This window comes from Pagrus pagrus (assembly GCF_965226575.1).
Source record: "Pagrus pagrus genome assembly, chromosome: 3".
NCBI lineage: Eukaryota > Metazoa > Chordata > Actinopteri > Spariformes > Sparidae > Pagrus > Pagrus pagrus.
The window spans coordinates 18,729,964-18,745,336 of record NC_140187.1 but is presented as its reverse complement, the minus strand read 5'-3'; the positions used below and the strand labels follow the sequence as shown (position 1 = coordinate 18,745,336).

General features: G+C 42.5%; 1 protein-coding gene across 1 annotated transcript; it reads right to left on the bottom strand.

The window, feature by feature from the left end:
• Window positions 1-6,864: 6,864 nt before the first annotated feature.
• Window positions 6,865-9,568, bottom strand: LOC311254677 (PAK4-inhibitor inka1-like). Its single transcript, XM_084348558.1, has 2 exons — window positions 9,419-9,568; window positions 6,865-7,957 (listed from the first exon to the last, which is right to left on the bottom strand). Exons 1-2 carry the CDS (start codon window positions 9,434-9,436, stop codon window positions 6,968-6,970), a joined length of 1,008 nt encoding a protein of 335 aa, XP_084204684.1. The 5' UTR covers window positions 9,437-9,568; the 3' UTR covers window positions 6,865-6,967.
• Between the last annotated feature and the right edge of the window lie 5,805 nt (window positions 9,569-15,373).

Below are 15,373 nucleotides of genomic sequence, written 5' to 3'. Positions count from 1 at the left end.
TCCTCATAGTGAAGGATTTATGTGTCTTCTCTCTACCTCTCCTTATCTTTCACCACCCTGAGTTCATTGGACGTTGAGCCAGGAAAGCCCGCTCTCCCACACTGCCGAAGTCTATGATGCTTCCTGTGTCTGCAATATTTGACAAGACAGAAGTTACATTACTATCTTGTGCTTTGAATGTCAGCCACGTGAGCTCCTTTCAGCCAAAGTGGGTCACTTTTTATCGCTAATTTAAGGCACAAAGGAGTTTTTTAGAAGGTCACATGCTGGCTCCTCCGGGTAAAAAGGCCCCATTCTTCCCTTAAATCAGAAGACATTAACTTCTGATTAGAGAGTCCAACTAAACTCTTTACGTAGACGCTAAATAAAGGCATCCGGTAAGATGCCCCAAAGCCAATAGTTCAAGTGAGACCAGACCACAGGACAGGGAGATTCTTCCTCTTGTCCTGTGGTCATGAGGCACTCTGATCGGACTGTTATTCTGATTATTAGTGTAATATTTGGGTGCGTGTAAACACAGCTGTTGAGGGTTTGTGTGTTCTTAAGAGCATTTTGATTTTGAGCAAGTCTCTTCCTGTTTTCTGAGCTCTTCAGAGGAGTTTCTGGTTTATTGACTGTAACCCTCTGTGTCTATTGTATCAAGGTAAACTATGTGACAATGTTTGTGTGTATGAGAGTGTGAATATTTGTGTTTGGCAGTGAAAGTGTGTGTTTGACTGTGCCGGGGCTGTTGCCTCGTCTGTGAGACTATAAACACACATTGGGCCGTGTCTTTGTGAATACGCTCCGAATGCCTGAAGACACTTTCACACTCGCAGCCTCACGCAGCAGAGGCTTCAAGTGATGTGTAGAGTTTGTCACCATATGTGGCTTTGGCATCTTCCACGGGCTTTGTTTGGAAAGTATTTATTTCAACCATTGTCGAACCAGTTTTAGCTCCGCGCAGTGCGAGAGAGCTGCATGATGATAAAGTCGAACCTTCGTATAAACAAAAACAAATCTGAGTCTCATTCCCATTGTCTCAAACAATTGTCTTTTACAAGTGGACCTTGCGGGCTCTGTCTTTTTTTAGACAAAGAGAGGGAAACTGCTGCTTTATGGGAGCGCTGAAACATGAGGCTCTGCAAGAAGTAGAAAAGCCATTAATTGTCTCCAGAGAAGCTAATGTTTTTTCCGTTCTCTTTACTGTGGTGTGTTTTTCCCCTGTTTTTTCCAAGGAAGAGTGTGGAGAAGTCCCGTTGGCAGCAGGCTGCAGGCTCTGCTGAGGCCCCGCGGTCGTGTCACCAACTGAGCCAAGTGTGGATGAACTGGGACGTGACACGATGCAGGCCCGGGCAGGCCCGCGCTCACATGCAGGTACAGTGAATTAACAGGAATAGTAGTTGGCAATGAATAGCATGACATTCCAGAGAAGGTGGATGTTTATTCAAGCTTAAAAAATCTGCAAGACGGCAGTGAATGGCTCTTTGTGATATTACAGTTATTGAGCTTCATTGCAGGAAACCGCTGATGGAAATGCTATCGTGCACATGGTGGATGAAATGGATATGGATTACACACACTGGATCATAGCAAGCAGTAATATGATCATTATTATGAATATAATTAATATTGATTTTTTTTGCAGTGAAGACAAACAAACTGATTTAGAAACTATGCTGATTTTGCAGAAAGCCAATATTACAATCTTTTTTTTTGCATTAGCATTGCATGTAGGAGCATTTAAAAAATGGAGCCTATACTGATACTGTGTTGTGCTTATGTCATTAATTGAACAACCAATAATGACATAACCAAACAGCCTGTTATTTTAACCCCTAACGAGGCCGTTTTATTTATGCTATGGGATTGTGGGTTTGCTTGTAAAGCTGTGTGTTGTACTGAACACAGGAAGTAGGGTCTGACCCAAGAGGCCCTGTTTGACCATGAGAACCCAAGCAGAGTCCTCTGGGATATTTCGACTGTGTCATCTGGTCTGTTATGATTCCCATGAACCTTTATAGTAAGCAGAGGCAGAAAGCAGCTGTGTGGTTTCTAAATAAAGCTCGTGTGATGATTTCCTGATTCCCCTCTTATTCTATTACATGTATCTATTACACAGTTGATGTGTGTGCAATGTGCAGCGGGACCTCAAACATGATAGATTTGCTTTGAAAGGTCATAATCGTCAAGAATGACCACATGTCGACTAACAGTTTCATTACTATTGAAGTATTTTAATGGCCCTAATTCTACTATAAGGATCGGTTGGTGGAAGTCTGTGTTTTGTAAAAGGTGAATTCCTGTTTTTTTAAACCCGGGCCCTTTGGTGTGTGATGATTCATACTTACTAAAGGATTTGGAATCGGCCCATGAGATCGCCTTAGCCAGCATCCGTGACACGGCTACAAAAGCTGCAATGTAATCCTTTGGGGCAACGACGACTGTCACAGTTACATCCACTAAAAGTACTTTTCACCACTGACAGGCTGAAGTTGTTATTCTGACAACATTCCAGAAACAATTTTTACAGAGACGGACATTCTTGCTAATAATAAGATTACAGTCCCCCTACCGTTCATGTGCATATTGCATCTTACATCTCTGGATGTGTAGCATTAATTTCTGAGAATGCACACAACTGTCGCTCCAAATGGACAAAGGAAAGGCGAGCCAGCCATCAGGCGTGCCCAAACGCATTGTTATAAGCATGTTTAACTTCAGCCTTAGAATAACAACCTCAGCCTGCAAGTAGCAAAAACACTTCAGTCTTTTAGTGGACGTAAGTTTGACAGTTGTAGTTTCCCCACCGGATTAAAATGCAGCCATTTCAGCCATGTGGCAGCTGCCAGCTGAGGCGATCTGTTGGACTGATTCGGAAACTTTTGTTAAGTATCAAAACATGTAAATATAGGGCCGAGGTTTAAAATGACCGGAATTATAACCACTTTAAGGCACGTAAACATTGGAATAGGAGCAGCAGTGAATGAATGACTCCGGAAATTATTTTTTAATTCTTGCCAGGTTATTTCATAGCCAGAAAAGAAAGAAAGAAAACAAAAAAAAAAACATTAATCACATCCATTCTTAGCCAGACTGCAGGCTGAACACCCCCCACACTACACTTCCTGTCTCACTCTCAGTTAGATGATAGGTTAATAGGAACAGTCTTCGTGTGCCTCAGCAGTCAGTCAGTCTCACTCTTCAGTGAAGGAAAGTTAATTCTCTCTATCTGTGATGAAGCATTTTTCTATCTGTGCAGCTGACAGACTTTCAATCATTGTGACAGATATTGAAGCCAAAGATCACACAATTTAATTAACTCTCCTGTTCCCTGAAGGACACAACTGAATATAAAGTTTTGTTTTCTCTGCAGCGCTGTAGTTCGGAGTTATGTAAGCAAGTTGGTGAATCAGTTCAGTGGAATTCATACAAAGCCCAAACTAAACGAACCATATGCTGTATATTCAGTCTGTCATCTGATTCCTCATTAACTCTGTCTCATGATTTTACTGCATCATAGCATTTGTTTTAATGGCTTCGAGTCACCCCTCTTTCAGATGGAAACCTGATTTCTCTGGAAGTGAAAAACGTTATGACAGGTTGCTTCAAGCAAAATAGTCGACGATGATGTCAGAAGCCTCTAACTTCCCAGTGAAAGTGTTTCATAATGTGTGGAGTCATTCACGGATTGACGTGTTCAGAGTCAGCAGATGCAATAAAAAACAGTTGCAAGTCTTCTTCTTTTCAAAGGAAATCACAAGGTCTTCACACATCATCTTTTCTCATCTGAAACAAGAACTGAAGATTTTTTTTCCTAATCAAAAAATATTCAACAAGCCCAGAAACAACATTTACTCCAGTGTGCAGCAAGTAAGATAAGCAGTTTCATTTTTCATGTGATTGTCATTCATCCTCGTCAGACCACTTCCTCCTACTGTATTTCTTGTTTCCCCACTTCCTGAGAGGGATTGAGCTCATTAACCTCGACGCACCGTAGCTGTTCTCACACAGTTCACCTGACCACTTTCCCATTTTTATTCATATGAGTCCTCGAGGAGCAGAGAATTAACCGTGTGACATCTCAATAGCCCTGAATTGAAAAACTGATCAGATTAAGTGTACTCAGCGGCACAAACATCTTCAGGTACAGCCTGCAGTGTGAGGGACTTTCAAAGATGAAGTCTGAAACTGTCGAGTAAGATACGTATATGGTCCACAGTGCAAAAATCCTGATTATAGTCCTAATTAGAGCTTGTTTCTATCAACACACTAGAATCACAGAGATGAGAAGTTTGCCAAACGTCAACACATGGCCCATCTTCTCCTTCTGTTTGCTGGTTAATTAACAGGAGATGTGTTATGGGTCCACTACATCAGACTGGGCCACCCTGTACGTGTGCAACGCTTCAGCAGATCTGCTCGAGATCATCTCGTGAACACCCTATCGCAAAATGAACACACTGGTTTCAAGCAGCAAGCCATGAACACTGTTTATGGCTGCTGGTACTAAGAGTCTTACTCATTATAAGCAGACTGTGGGTGGCAGCCATCATTTATCCTTTATGGTTTGAAAGCCAAGTCATCTTAAAGGTGTCCGGTAGTGGCGGACAGGCTGTTACTGAGCGATCCTACTTACCTCTGTGCCTTCTAAAGGTTGTTTGAGAGACATTAACAAAGACTGGGATAGCAAAGTCATGAATGCTGACTTACTGACATTATGTACACATGTGCTCTGGTTTGAACAAGTACATTTTACATTTCAAATATTAAGCCAGTTGATGGACCACGGCCATGCCGTCGCACACAGCTCCTGTCCACATACCTGACAAATGAGGAAAGATGTTTGTAAGGTAGAGAAATGAGGACAAGTAGCAGAGGTCAATACTCGAGCGGGATTGAGACAATGAGAAGAGTGAGATCAGATGTTCTATGGTTACGTACAGTGTAAAAACATGGCTGCCAGGATCGACATTGTTGCATTGCACACGATCCTGCGTGGATGTACCATGAGGTGACTACCCAGCAACAATATTTGGTTTTGGATTCTTCAGCGTGCATCGTTAACTGGAGGAAAGATGTGATTATTGATGCATGCTGTTAACTCTGATGGTCGAAACAGCGTTTTGTTGCTGTTTGCTCATTTAATGGTTCTTGGCTCACTGGAGGTGAATCTGACCTGTTTTTCTGCAGCTGGTGTCTGAAAGCTTAGAGGTTCAACAAGCTGCATGTGCACATCAGTAGCCAGCAGTCATTAGCGTGTAGCTTCAACACATCTTGCATTTTTCCTCTGATTTTTCCTCATCATTGACTTTCAATTATAGACTCAATAAATACACTGAATGACATATAATGAAGTTAAACTTGAATCGACAAACCGCCTCCAACAACTAGCTTAAAAACGGTTGCGCAAATGTGCTTATTTGTCTGTTACAGCTGTGATTTAGTCAGCTTGGTTGATTTTTCCTTATAATAAGCATGACACCAACCGTAGCCGCTTTACATCTACTTCTCTTTATACTTCACATAGACGACCGGCTCTCCTGCTTGCTGACATACACAGTGAACTATGTTTTGGGGACTTTGTGCTGTTGAGGTTGAGTTTGAGTAATGGGTTGGACTCGTTGCTTCCTCTCTCTTCTCCTCTCATCCCCTTTCCCTGAACGACTCTCAGTCAGCTGGGGAAGGTGATGTATTGATGCACTCGTCCAACTGCAAACCGCCGGGAACCAGCGTGTGCTAATAAGGAAAATCAGAGCCAGGAAAACCTTAGAAACGCTCACAGTATTTGTTCCAAGTTCTCTTTGCAGAGATTTTTATGTTTTTCCCTCGTGGCTGCTCCCACACTTTTCCAAGCTTCCACTGCGGTGTGACTATTAGTGCTGATAAGAGTTCATTACATCCCAGCTGAGTGCTCAGCAGTGTGCCGCAGCGACGTCCAACCAGGAGGCACCCAGTAAGAACCATCTCTCTTCTTAGGCCGTGATACGAGACATGATTGGTGAGGCGGGCTGCAGCAGGGAGCATGGGAAATCTCTTTTGGGGGAATTCTTTATCTTTATAACGTCTATTGCTGTTATCCCTCCTCTGAATTGATGAACAAAGCAAATGTGTAAAGGCAAAGGTGAAGTGCTCATGAGCTTATCTGGCCACGTGTGTCACTCCTTTGTATCTGTGTTATTTTTTTGCTTTCCTCAGAACTAATAGTACCATTAACCAATGATGAGTTGGCACCACCTGTGTGGCCGCAACGAGTTAAATGAGGCAGGGGGCTGTTGTGCTTCACGAAGCAAACGGGAGAGTAAACCTCAGCTCCATCTGCAACCAGCTGCTTCGCCTCTCCTCACCCCTGTCTGCGTGGACACATGGGGAATTACCTCATCGGGCACACAGCGCTGTGTTGATACAGCCTCTGTTTCTGGCCTGTAAATAGCTTCGTCGTCCTGGTTAAAGCCTCTCTTAGGATTCAACTTTTAGTTGAGTAGGAACAGACGTTTTTGAGAACAGCGAGTCCCTACAAAATGGACTTCACAAACTCAAATGCCCTTGTTAATCCTGGAACTACAGCAAGTCTGCACGAGATATCATCGTGTTTTCAATTCATCTTAATTTCTTAACCACGCAGCTACAGACTCCATCATGCACGTCCAGAGTATTACATTTCTAATGAAAACGAATGAACCTACACGGACAGTAAAAGCATCTTTTAACTAATCCAGCAGCTGTCTGACTGTAATGAGCTGTAATGAAACTCAGATGACTCGGACGGAAGCTTCACTCAAGGAAAAAATGTGTTCTGGGAACTCAGAATTATATCAATCAACCACATATCCTGTGTCACGTGCAAGACCCGAGTACTATAAATAAGAGTAAGTAGAGTTTAAATTATGAGAATCTTTATTAGTCACAGCATATAAAGGTGAAAAAAAACATTCATATAAAAATAAAGTGACTTTGAGGATTGTCCAGTCTGTACATGCAGGGGAAGTCAGATGTAGCCGATGATGTCTTTGCAGATTATTGGCTGTCGACTGCCTGATTTCATGAGAGCTGCAAAGTGGTAAAAGTCTGAGTCCAGCTGGTTGATGCCCATGTGAGACTGGTGGAAAAAAGGGACTTTGGCCGGCGACGCCACGACTGGGCAGGACAGCCGTTTTGGAGCATTTGCAGCTCTGTTAACATGAGAAGAGTCCGTGGATCTCATCTTCACTCTGTCCTCCACGCTCTTAGAAAAACCAGCAAGTCTCCTCCTCATGTTGACAAAGAAACCTCGCCCCGGTCTGCGACTTGGATTTGGCTTCGGCTCAGTGGGCTCAGGACACTCTGGCAGGTCCATCCAGTTCTGTATGAGGTCTGCAAAGCTGTTGTCACCCAGAACCAGAGGCTGGCGGTTGCGTCCTCTGGTCAGTAAAGAGTTTGTCCAGTCCTCTGGGTCACCAACCTCGAACGTCGTCCACCTCTCCAGGCAGGCGTCAGAGGTGGATTTGGGTCGAATACGTCCGCTGGGTGCTCTGTTTGTGCGGAGGCATGCTGAGGACGACACCCGCACGTTCCTCGTCCTCCTGAGCACCACCCCTTCATCCTGCCACGACGCCTCGGAGTAGCCTGAATCAAACTCCAGACTTTTCTGACTGCAGGGAGAGCCCAGGCCCAGTCTGAGGCTCAGGCCCAGCCGGCTGCTCGTGTCCTCGTCCTCCTCCTCCAGAGGACTCGCCAGGCAGCAGGCCGAGTCGTAGGTACTGGCCGTGCTGGCGTCTGACATCCGCAGGCGTGTGCGCTGTTCCCGTTGCAGCGCTCGCTGCTGACATGCACGTGCCAGCGCTGAGTGGCGCACCATAGCCGGGAGTTGGGTGCTGATGGGAGAGAGGGGGCGTCTGACTGCAGGGCAGGCTTTCCGCAGTTGTTTCAGGTCTTGCAGTGACCTCATCATGTACTGCATCTGCTCCCGTAGGCAGTCGCTTGAGTCTTGTAGGCAGAGCTGAGGAGACAAAAGACAGAGGGTCAGATAAAAGTTGTCGGCAAATTAAAGAGTGGGCGAAGGATCTGGAGATTCAAAGCCTTTCTGATGAGGTAAAGCAGAATGGCTCTAATAATAACATGAGTACAGAGTATCATGATGCGTCGTGGGCATGCTCAGGCTTGCAGGCAGTAAGACAGAACACCTCTTATTGTAATCCTAAAGGCCAGCGGACCTGCTGATCAAACAAGCTTATTCAATAGGATGGAGGATTTCAACACAAAGCAAATCAATCCGTCCGTTAATTTACTCGGCCACGCCAGCCGCGCCAGTGAACGCCCTTATTTCATTGACTCAGGCGTGATTCAACTGAGAAGCCAGACAGGTGTTATTACAGAGAGCGCCGCGCTCATGTCCAACCTCAACTATTTATCTGAGCACTGGAGCAGAAGTAAAACATCTGCAGTATATCAGGGGAGTAACCGGGCTCTGCTGGGTCTTTATTTAGCTACAGGGGTCCTGCCTCTTTAAGGGTGCAGCGTGCCTGCCTATGAAATCTACCAGTGACACGCTGAGGAATATAATACTGCTGCTTCCTGTCTGACTTACTGAGCTGATTGGTCGGAGCCAGCCAGTGAGCAGCGGTGGCTCACTCTCAAACTCAAACAGGGCAAAAGAGATCATGTGACGGTGTGTGTGTGAGAGTTTAAGAGTAGATGTAAAGCCAAGGAACAAAGATGAGGCCCCCTGGAACACACTCCAACCTACACGCTGCATGGCTTCATAACATATTAAATACAAGGACTGTTTCCCTTTACTTTGTTTGCTTCATTTAACTCTTATTATCCTCCAGCTGAGTGTAAGCCAAACCTGTAAGCCACACCAGCAGAGGAGAAACACAGGATGCAGGTTCAAATGTGGCCGTAGAGGTCACATCCAACACAAGCCAACCTAACAACACACTCCTATCCTCTGCTCACCGACCTTTGAACCTGTGAGACCTCTGTGCTCTGCCTCCGCACTGTCCATTAGAGCATTTGACCCTGCTGCAAGACCTCCTGCCCCCATTTGGTTCTCATCATAACTCTGCGAGATGTTGCAAGAACTTGAGAAAGTACCCGACGAATATGTCCTAACAGAGCAGGAGTGATCACACTGTGATATCATACTAAATCAAAGCGATATAATATTACAATAATGAAAACAAGCTGCATTCCTGCTCATGAAAGCCAGTGAGTGTCCACTCTGACAGTTAAACATCTCCATATGCTGCAGAACAGACTGTTGATTGTTTACTGTGGAGGCATCTGAGCATCACTGACCGTTCAGCCGTCTGCTGCAGTGGCAGATGTTTCCTCACACAGACTCTCCTCTTCACATTTTACTGGATAATGTTCAGGCTACTTCTCTCTCTTTATTTTTCCAACATCTCCTGGTTTTGTTCAAGAAAAAAGTCAAGAAAGTATAAAATGATGAACTCACCATGTCTTTTCCTCTCATCTGTGACACTCACTTCTAACGCGGCAGCCTCCGTCCAAAGGAAGCAACGTGTAGTGAGATGTCCCGGGTCGCTCCGAGCTGCTGCGGGCTTCACTGTCAGCAGCAGCAGTAGTGATACAGCCCGTAGACAGATGTGCTGACTGACTGACTGACTGAGGCGATCAGTGCGGCTCGCCTCCTTTTTACAGCTCCGCGCTCTGCAGCCAGTCACAGCGACTCGTGTCTGAACGAGCCAATCAGAGCGCAGGAGGCTCCAACACACTCATCTGCAAACACAAACTGCAACACAAGACCCGAGACCACCGAGAGACACAATACTGTACCTTATTCCACCTTTCTTTCTTTCTTTCTTTCTTTCTTTCCTTCATCCTTCCTACCTTTCTTCCTACTTTTCTTTCTTTCTTTCTTTCTTTCTTTCTTTCTTTCTTTCTTTCTTTCTACCTTTCTTCCTACTTTTCTTTCTTTCTTTCTTTCTTTCTTGCTACCTTCTTTCTACCTATCTTCCTTCCTACCTTTCTTTCTTTCCTTCGTCCTTCCTACCATTCTTTCTTCCTACTTTCCTTCCTTCCTTTCTTTATTCTTTTCTTTCTTTCTTTCTTTCTTTCTTTCTTTCTTTCTTTCTTTCTTACATCCATCTATCCGTCCTTCCTTCCTTTCTTCCTCTTAATGTCATACACTCACTTGATATTGGAAATTAGCTGAGTTGGCTATAATTGCAGGAGTTCTTTCTTTTAGTCTCACTTTGACCTCAAGTTCATTTCAGCTGCAACAATTAATTATTGTTGACTGATGATTGTCAACTATAACTATTTGGATAATCCATTTCGATCAGTTTGATACATTTTTTGGTGGAAAAAAGTTTTGTGATTTTTTTTTCTGGTTTCTATGACAGCAAACTAAACATTGTGGACAAAACAAGACATTTGAGGACGTCATTTTGGGATTTGGGAAACACAGATCGACAATATTCAATATTTAATTCCTGACATTTTATAGACCAAACAACTTATCAATATATTCTCTCTCTCTATTTTTTTTTTTTTTTTACCTTATCAGGCTACCAGGAATATTACTATTCAATCTCTTTTACAAGGGAGTTTGGTCCAGCCCTGGCTCTTCGAAGACTGTAAAATAAGTTACTGAGGTCACTTTCAGTTTGTTTGTGTCTTGAAGCTAAATCATGTGTCTGTCCTTCATGTAATTGACTGCATCATGATCTATCTTCATGGTAAATCTGCTGATTCCTTCCTTAACTAATCATTTAGTCTCCACGTGTCAGAAACATTTTGTAGACAAAACAAAAGTTGTTTCCCAAAGCCCAAGATGACGTCTTCAGATAGCTTGTTGTCCAAAGATTTTCAGTCTACTATCACAGATAACCATCAAATATTCACATTCAAGAAACATTCAGAAAAAACATCACTTGAGCATTTGATTGATTTGAGTCAACGACACGACGATTAATCGTCTAATTGTGATGCATTTGTGTGTAGATAAACCTTTTTTTAAACGCTTCTTTCTTGTTTGTTTTTGTTTTAAAGTCACATTGCAAACCTTTGTGCTCTTGTTTTGGCTGCTTGTGATCGTAGCCGTTTGGTAAAAGCTTGTCCTGCTGGTGGCTCGTTTGTTACCCACTGAATCACAGTGAAAACAAAATACCTAAATGTAAATGTGATCATCTGTAGCCTAATTGGGCATTGAGCCTGCAGCCCTGACAGTTATCTGGCACTCAACCCTGCATTCACGCTATTCAGTTAATGGGTGTTTATGCAAATCTGATGTACTGAGAGGGATCTGCATCTGTTTGTTACTGTCGGGGTGGTGAATCCAGATCCGACGGCCTGCTGTTCACGTGCAGATTCGTCTCCAGCATTTGCATGCGGGCACACGTGGCATGTCCTAACCTGCATCACCTACTTCTCTCCAACACCAATGTAGGGCAAAATACAACCTTCAACATGATGATAGTGTAATTAACTTGATCACGTTTAGAGTTTACCACAGTTCATCTATAAGCTGATAATTCACCTCCACCGCACTCTGTCCTCATTTGACTCGTTTAGGGAGACTTAAAGCGCCTTAATGCAGGAAAATAGCATTTTGATTTTTCACTACTGAACTCTCAGTTCTTTATATTTTAACATGAAGCATCAGTAGAAGCTCCAGGACACACAGTATTAGAGTATGAAGACATTTTGTCAGAGTGCAGGTTATTGAGAGCTGCAGGCTTTCACTCATACCACCATTATCTTTCTCTCCATTAAGGATGGCTCCTCCATCAGCACATACACTCTATGCATTAAGTAATTACACATGGCTGCTAATGGAGTTGTGATTATTTCAATTTTCGTCACAGACCGACCTTTAATTCTGCTCATCTCTGCTTCCCTGAATGCCTAATGGACACACTCATTACACGAGGTGGTACTTGAACACAACCCGTGAATGCTTTACTCTCCTTCTTTACAATCCTTGATTTTATAATCGCGCTGATGTTTTGTTACCAGTTCTCTCTTGATGTTACAGTCATAAAGGCTGAGCGCTCAGGTAAGTCTGCATCACTGAGGCCAGCCTGTCAGATCCAGATAGATCCTTATGGGTCTAACAGTGTCGGGATGTGGTTTTGAAGCTCCATATTTTAGGTTTGTCTCATCATTGATTTTCAGAGATGAATAAAAAGCAGCAATCTATTCATTTAGGGCGACATTTGAGCGTAGAAGGTCTACTTCAAACCTGTGAGTGTGCAGCGAGACATTTACCTTCCTGAACACAAGAGAACGTTTTCTTTTACACTTTACTTGTGGGGGTTTAAACCAGATGTTTGGTGCCTCTGAGAGGAGGCTGGAGTCTCTCAGATGTAGACCTGCAGTGCCCTCTAGAGAAATCTCAGCCAAACTGGATTCACTAAAATGAGGAGAATTTTTCCTACCCTTTTTTTTCTGTGCAGGACGGTAGCAGTGTTGGATTTTAGCTTGATCTGCTGATGTTTTGATTTTGTTTCTTTATACTCACCAACATTGATACAATTCAGTCAGTTCAACTTTAGTTGAAGTTAAGTGAATAGTTATTCACTTATTAACGAACAATGAAATGCTTTATAAACCATTTATTAAGCAATTGTAAAGGTTTATAAACGTCAGTTGAATCTTCATAATAAACAGTTGCTGGATAAATCATCACCTCCAAGTTAAAGCAAGATTCCTGCTGCAGGAATAAGCTGGTTGTCAGCTGGTAAAGGCTTTAACGCCATTGAGCAGCTTCTTGGGATTTGATTTTTAACACACAAAACTAATTTACTGCAGCGCTGTAGCAGTAACAACTAATGTTTTCAATCTGGAGGACATTTGAGTGCACAGGCACCCGATCAGCTGCAAACTGTACGGGTTAGACTTCATGTCACAAGCTAGCAAGTCTTTTAAATCTCTGTAGTAAACACAGGGTTATAAAAGCTGTATGCTATTAATGTTGACATGAGGTTTAAACTTCTCTCAAGTATACTCGCATCTGTTGTGTTGTGTCTTTAACAGTATATACAGTAAATGCTTAACTCCATCATTATGTATGCAGACGTTTTCCAGTCTCCTTGATTTCTAATAATCGGTATCGGCCCCGAAAAAGTCCCATCTGTCTACCCCTAGTTTGTAAAACATCCCATCAAGGTTAGAACAACAGCCAGCAGCGTTAAATTTACTTATTTAACTTGGCAATTAAAAAAAAATCCGATGACGCAAAGTTATCGTGAGTCTGCCTCTGTTGTATAATCCCACATTATGAATGAACTATGAATTAATGAACCACCACAGTCTGAACCTTTACCTCAGTTGGTCAGTGACATGTCACCTGATATAACAGTCCACACTACAGAGAACCTCCAAGCTCGTAGTGCTGTGAGTTTCCCCGTTGTGTGTCTTTGCAGTTTTGTAAAGTTTGCCCTCACTTGTTCTTTCTCAGCATTACTATTCTGGAGGGCGTCTGCAGAAGATTGGCAGGATGAGTCCAGGGGAGGGTTGGTGCACCGGGAGTCATTAATCTAATGAAAGCATCATCAATTAGCCTTCTTATCTGTGTGATACGGATTAGACCATGAACAGCCACACACCTACTTTATACACTCCTGAATCCAGACATCAGACAGGTTGAAGCATATGTGAAAGCATCCTTTGTAAAGACTTTATAGTGAGACTTGTTGTCTGCTGTTGTCCTGAGACAGATATTGTGATTAATAATGAAGGACATGAAATATTTTTTAATACATTCCCTAATTCTACTCGTCTTTTAGTTAGACTCACTAAATACAATGTATGGGAAAGGTCAAAAATAGAAGTTAAAGGCAAAACAGAGCTGAAGGAGACTGACCAGGTAAGTCTAACATTGTCCACTAGATGGCACCATCAGCCAGTTTAAAGACAGGTGTCCAGTAGAAAGTTTTGGCTGGGTTGACTGCAGCATGTGTGATGAAGGATTAAAACTGACTCCATGTCCTGTCTTGTCTAGTTTGGGTGAGCTGACTGAGACAAATTCCAATCAGTTGTGTAAATATGGCAATAAAATAAGGCCAGGAATGTCAAAAAATAATGTTTAAAGAGAGACGCTGACATTCTTGAAAGCAGAAAGAACACATTCCTACTCTTACGATGGTAAAATTGAATTTAAAACGTAGTTAAGTAGTAAAACTCATCCTTATAATATATAACATAAAACACTCAGGGATACTAATGGATGTGTTGTTGACAGCTCTTCATCTGTAGAATTGTTCTAGAGGAAATTGTCATCACATTTAATTATGTCACTAATTAATTACTTCGTATACGTGTATATTGTTTTATTTTTCATTGTCTATTGACAATTTTCTGCTTCTTGTTGTCATTTTGTTGCATTTTCTCAAATCATATTGACTTTATTAACCTTTGTCTTTTCTTTCTGCGAGGGAGGTCTTCGTTAGGTGTTTGGCCGCCACGTGCTGCCTGAAAAGCTTCAATGCAACCAAGTATTCAGAGCTGAGAGAACACTTTTAATTGTTTTTCACTCATCTGTAGATTTGCTTTGTAAGCAACATTATTGGCTCATTTACCACCAATCACAAGACATCAGTAGAGTCAATGCACAGACCTCAATACATGGTCGAGGAACTGTCACACTGCAGTGTGCAAAACCTCATGTGGGCAATCAGTCTTCTCAGTTGAAGGAGCAAAACGTTTCTCTTTACTCTGCCTCCGAGTTGAAAATGCAACACTACTTTAATGTTTTTAACAGAGGTATTAAATCAATGCTGAAAGAGAAACAACACTGTTCTCAAACCTAATACACCGGCACAAACTGATCTGTATATTTTTAGTACTGGACTTTTATACCAGTTTTGTGTTTTTATCCTCCTTTTTGTTTTGTTCGCTTAACTTAACCAAATGCTCTCATGGACAGCACCAATGTTACCATCATGTCCACAGCAAATAAATAAATAAACTATCCCTTATTTGTCACATGTGGCCATAATGGCTGCTGTTAAAGTTACATAGTCTCTAAAGTGAACATAAACTGCGCAGTTTCAGGATTATGTCACCTTTTCAGTGAGTGTTGACTGGAAATAAGGTGCGTCACATGACTACTTCCCTTGGTCATTTCAACCCATGTGACATCAGGGAGTATGCTTTTTGTTTGTTTGTTTGTTTTATTATGGCAACCAAACACCACAGCAGCTTATTCCGCAAGTTTGTTTCTTCCTTCCTGGTTGAGGATGTGATGACTGAGACTGTCTGTCCACCATTATAACATCCATATAGTTACTTTAATGGTGTAAAACTGTCAACAAGCGCCTTTAAAATACAATTTTGTAGAAAGTACTGATTATTCTTAACCCCAAGTACTCCAGCAAGTCCACCACATAAAAATCAAACAGTGTCGCACTAAAAAACACAAGAGAAGAAAAACAATGTGCAAGAG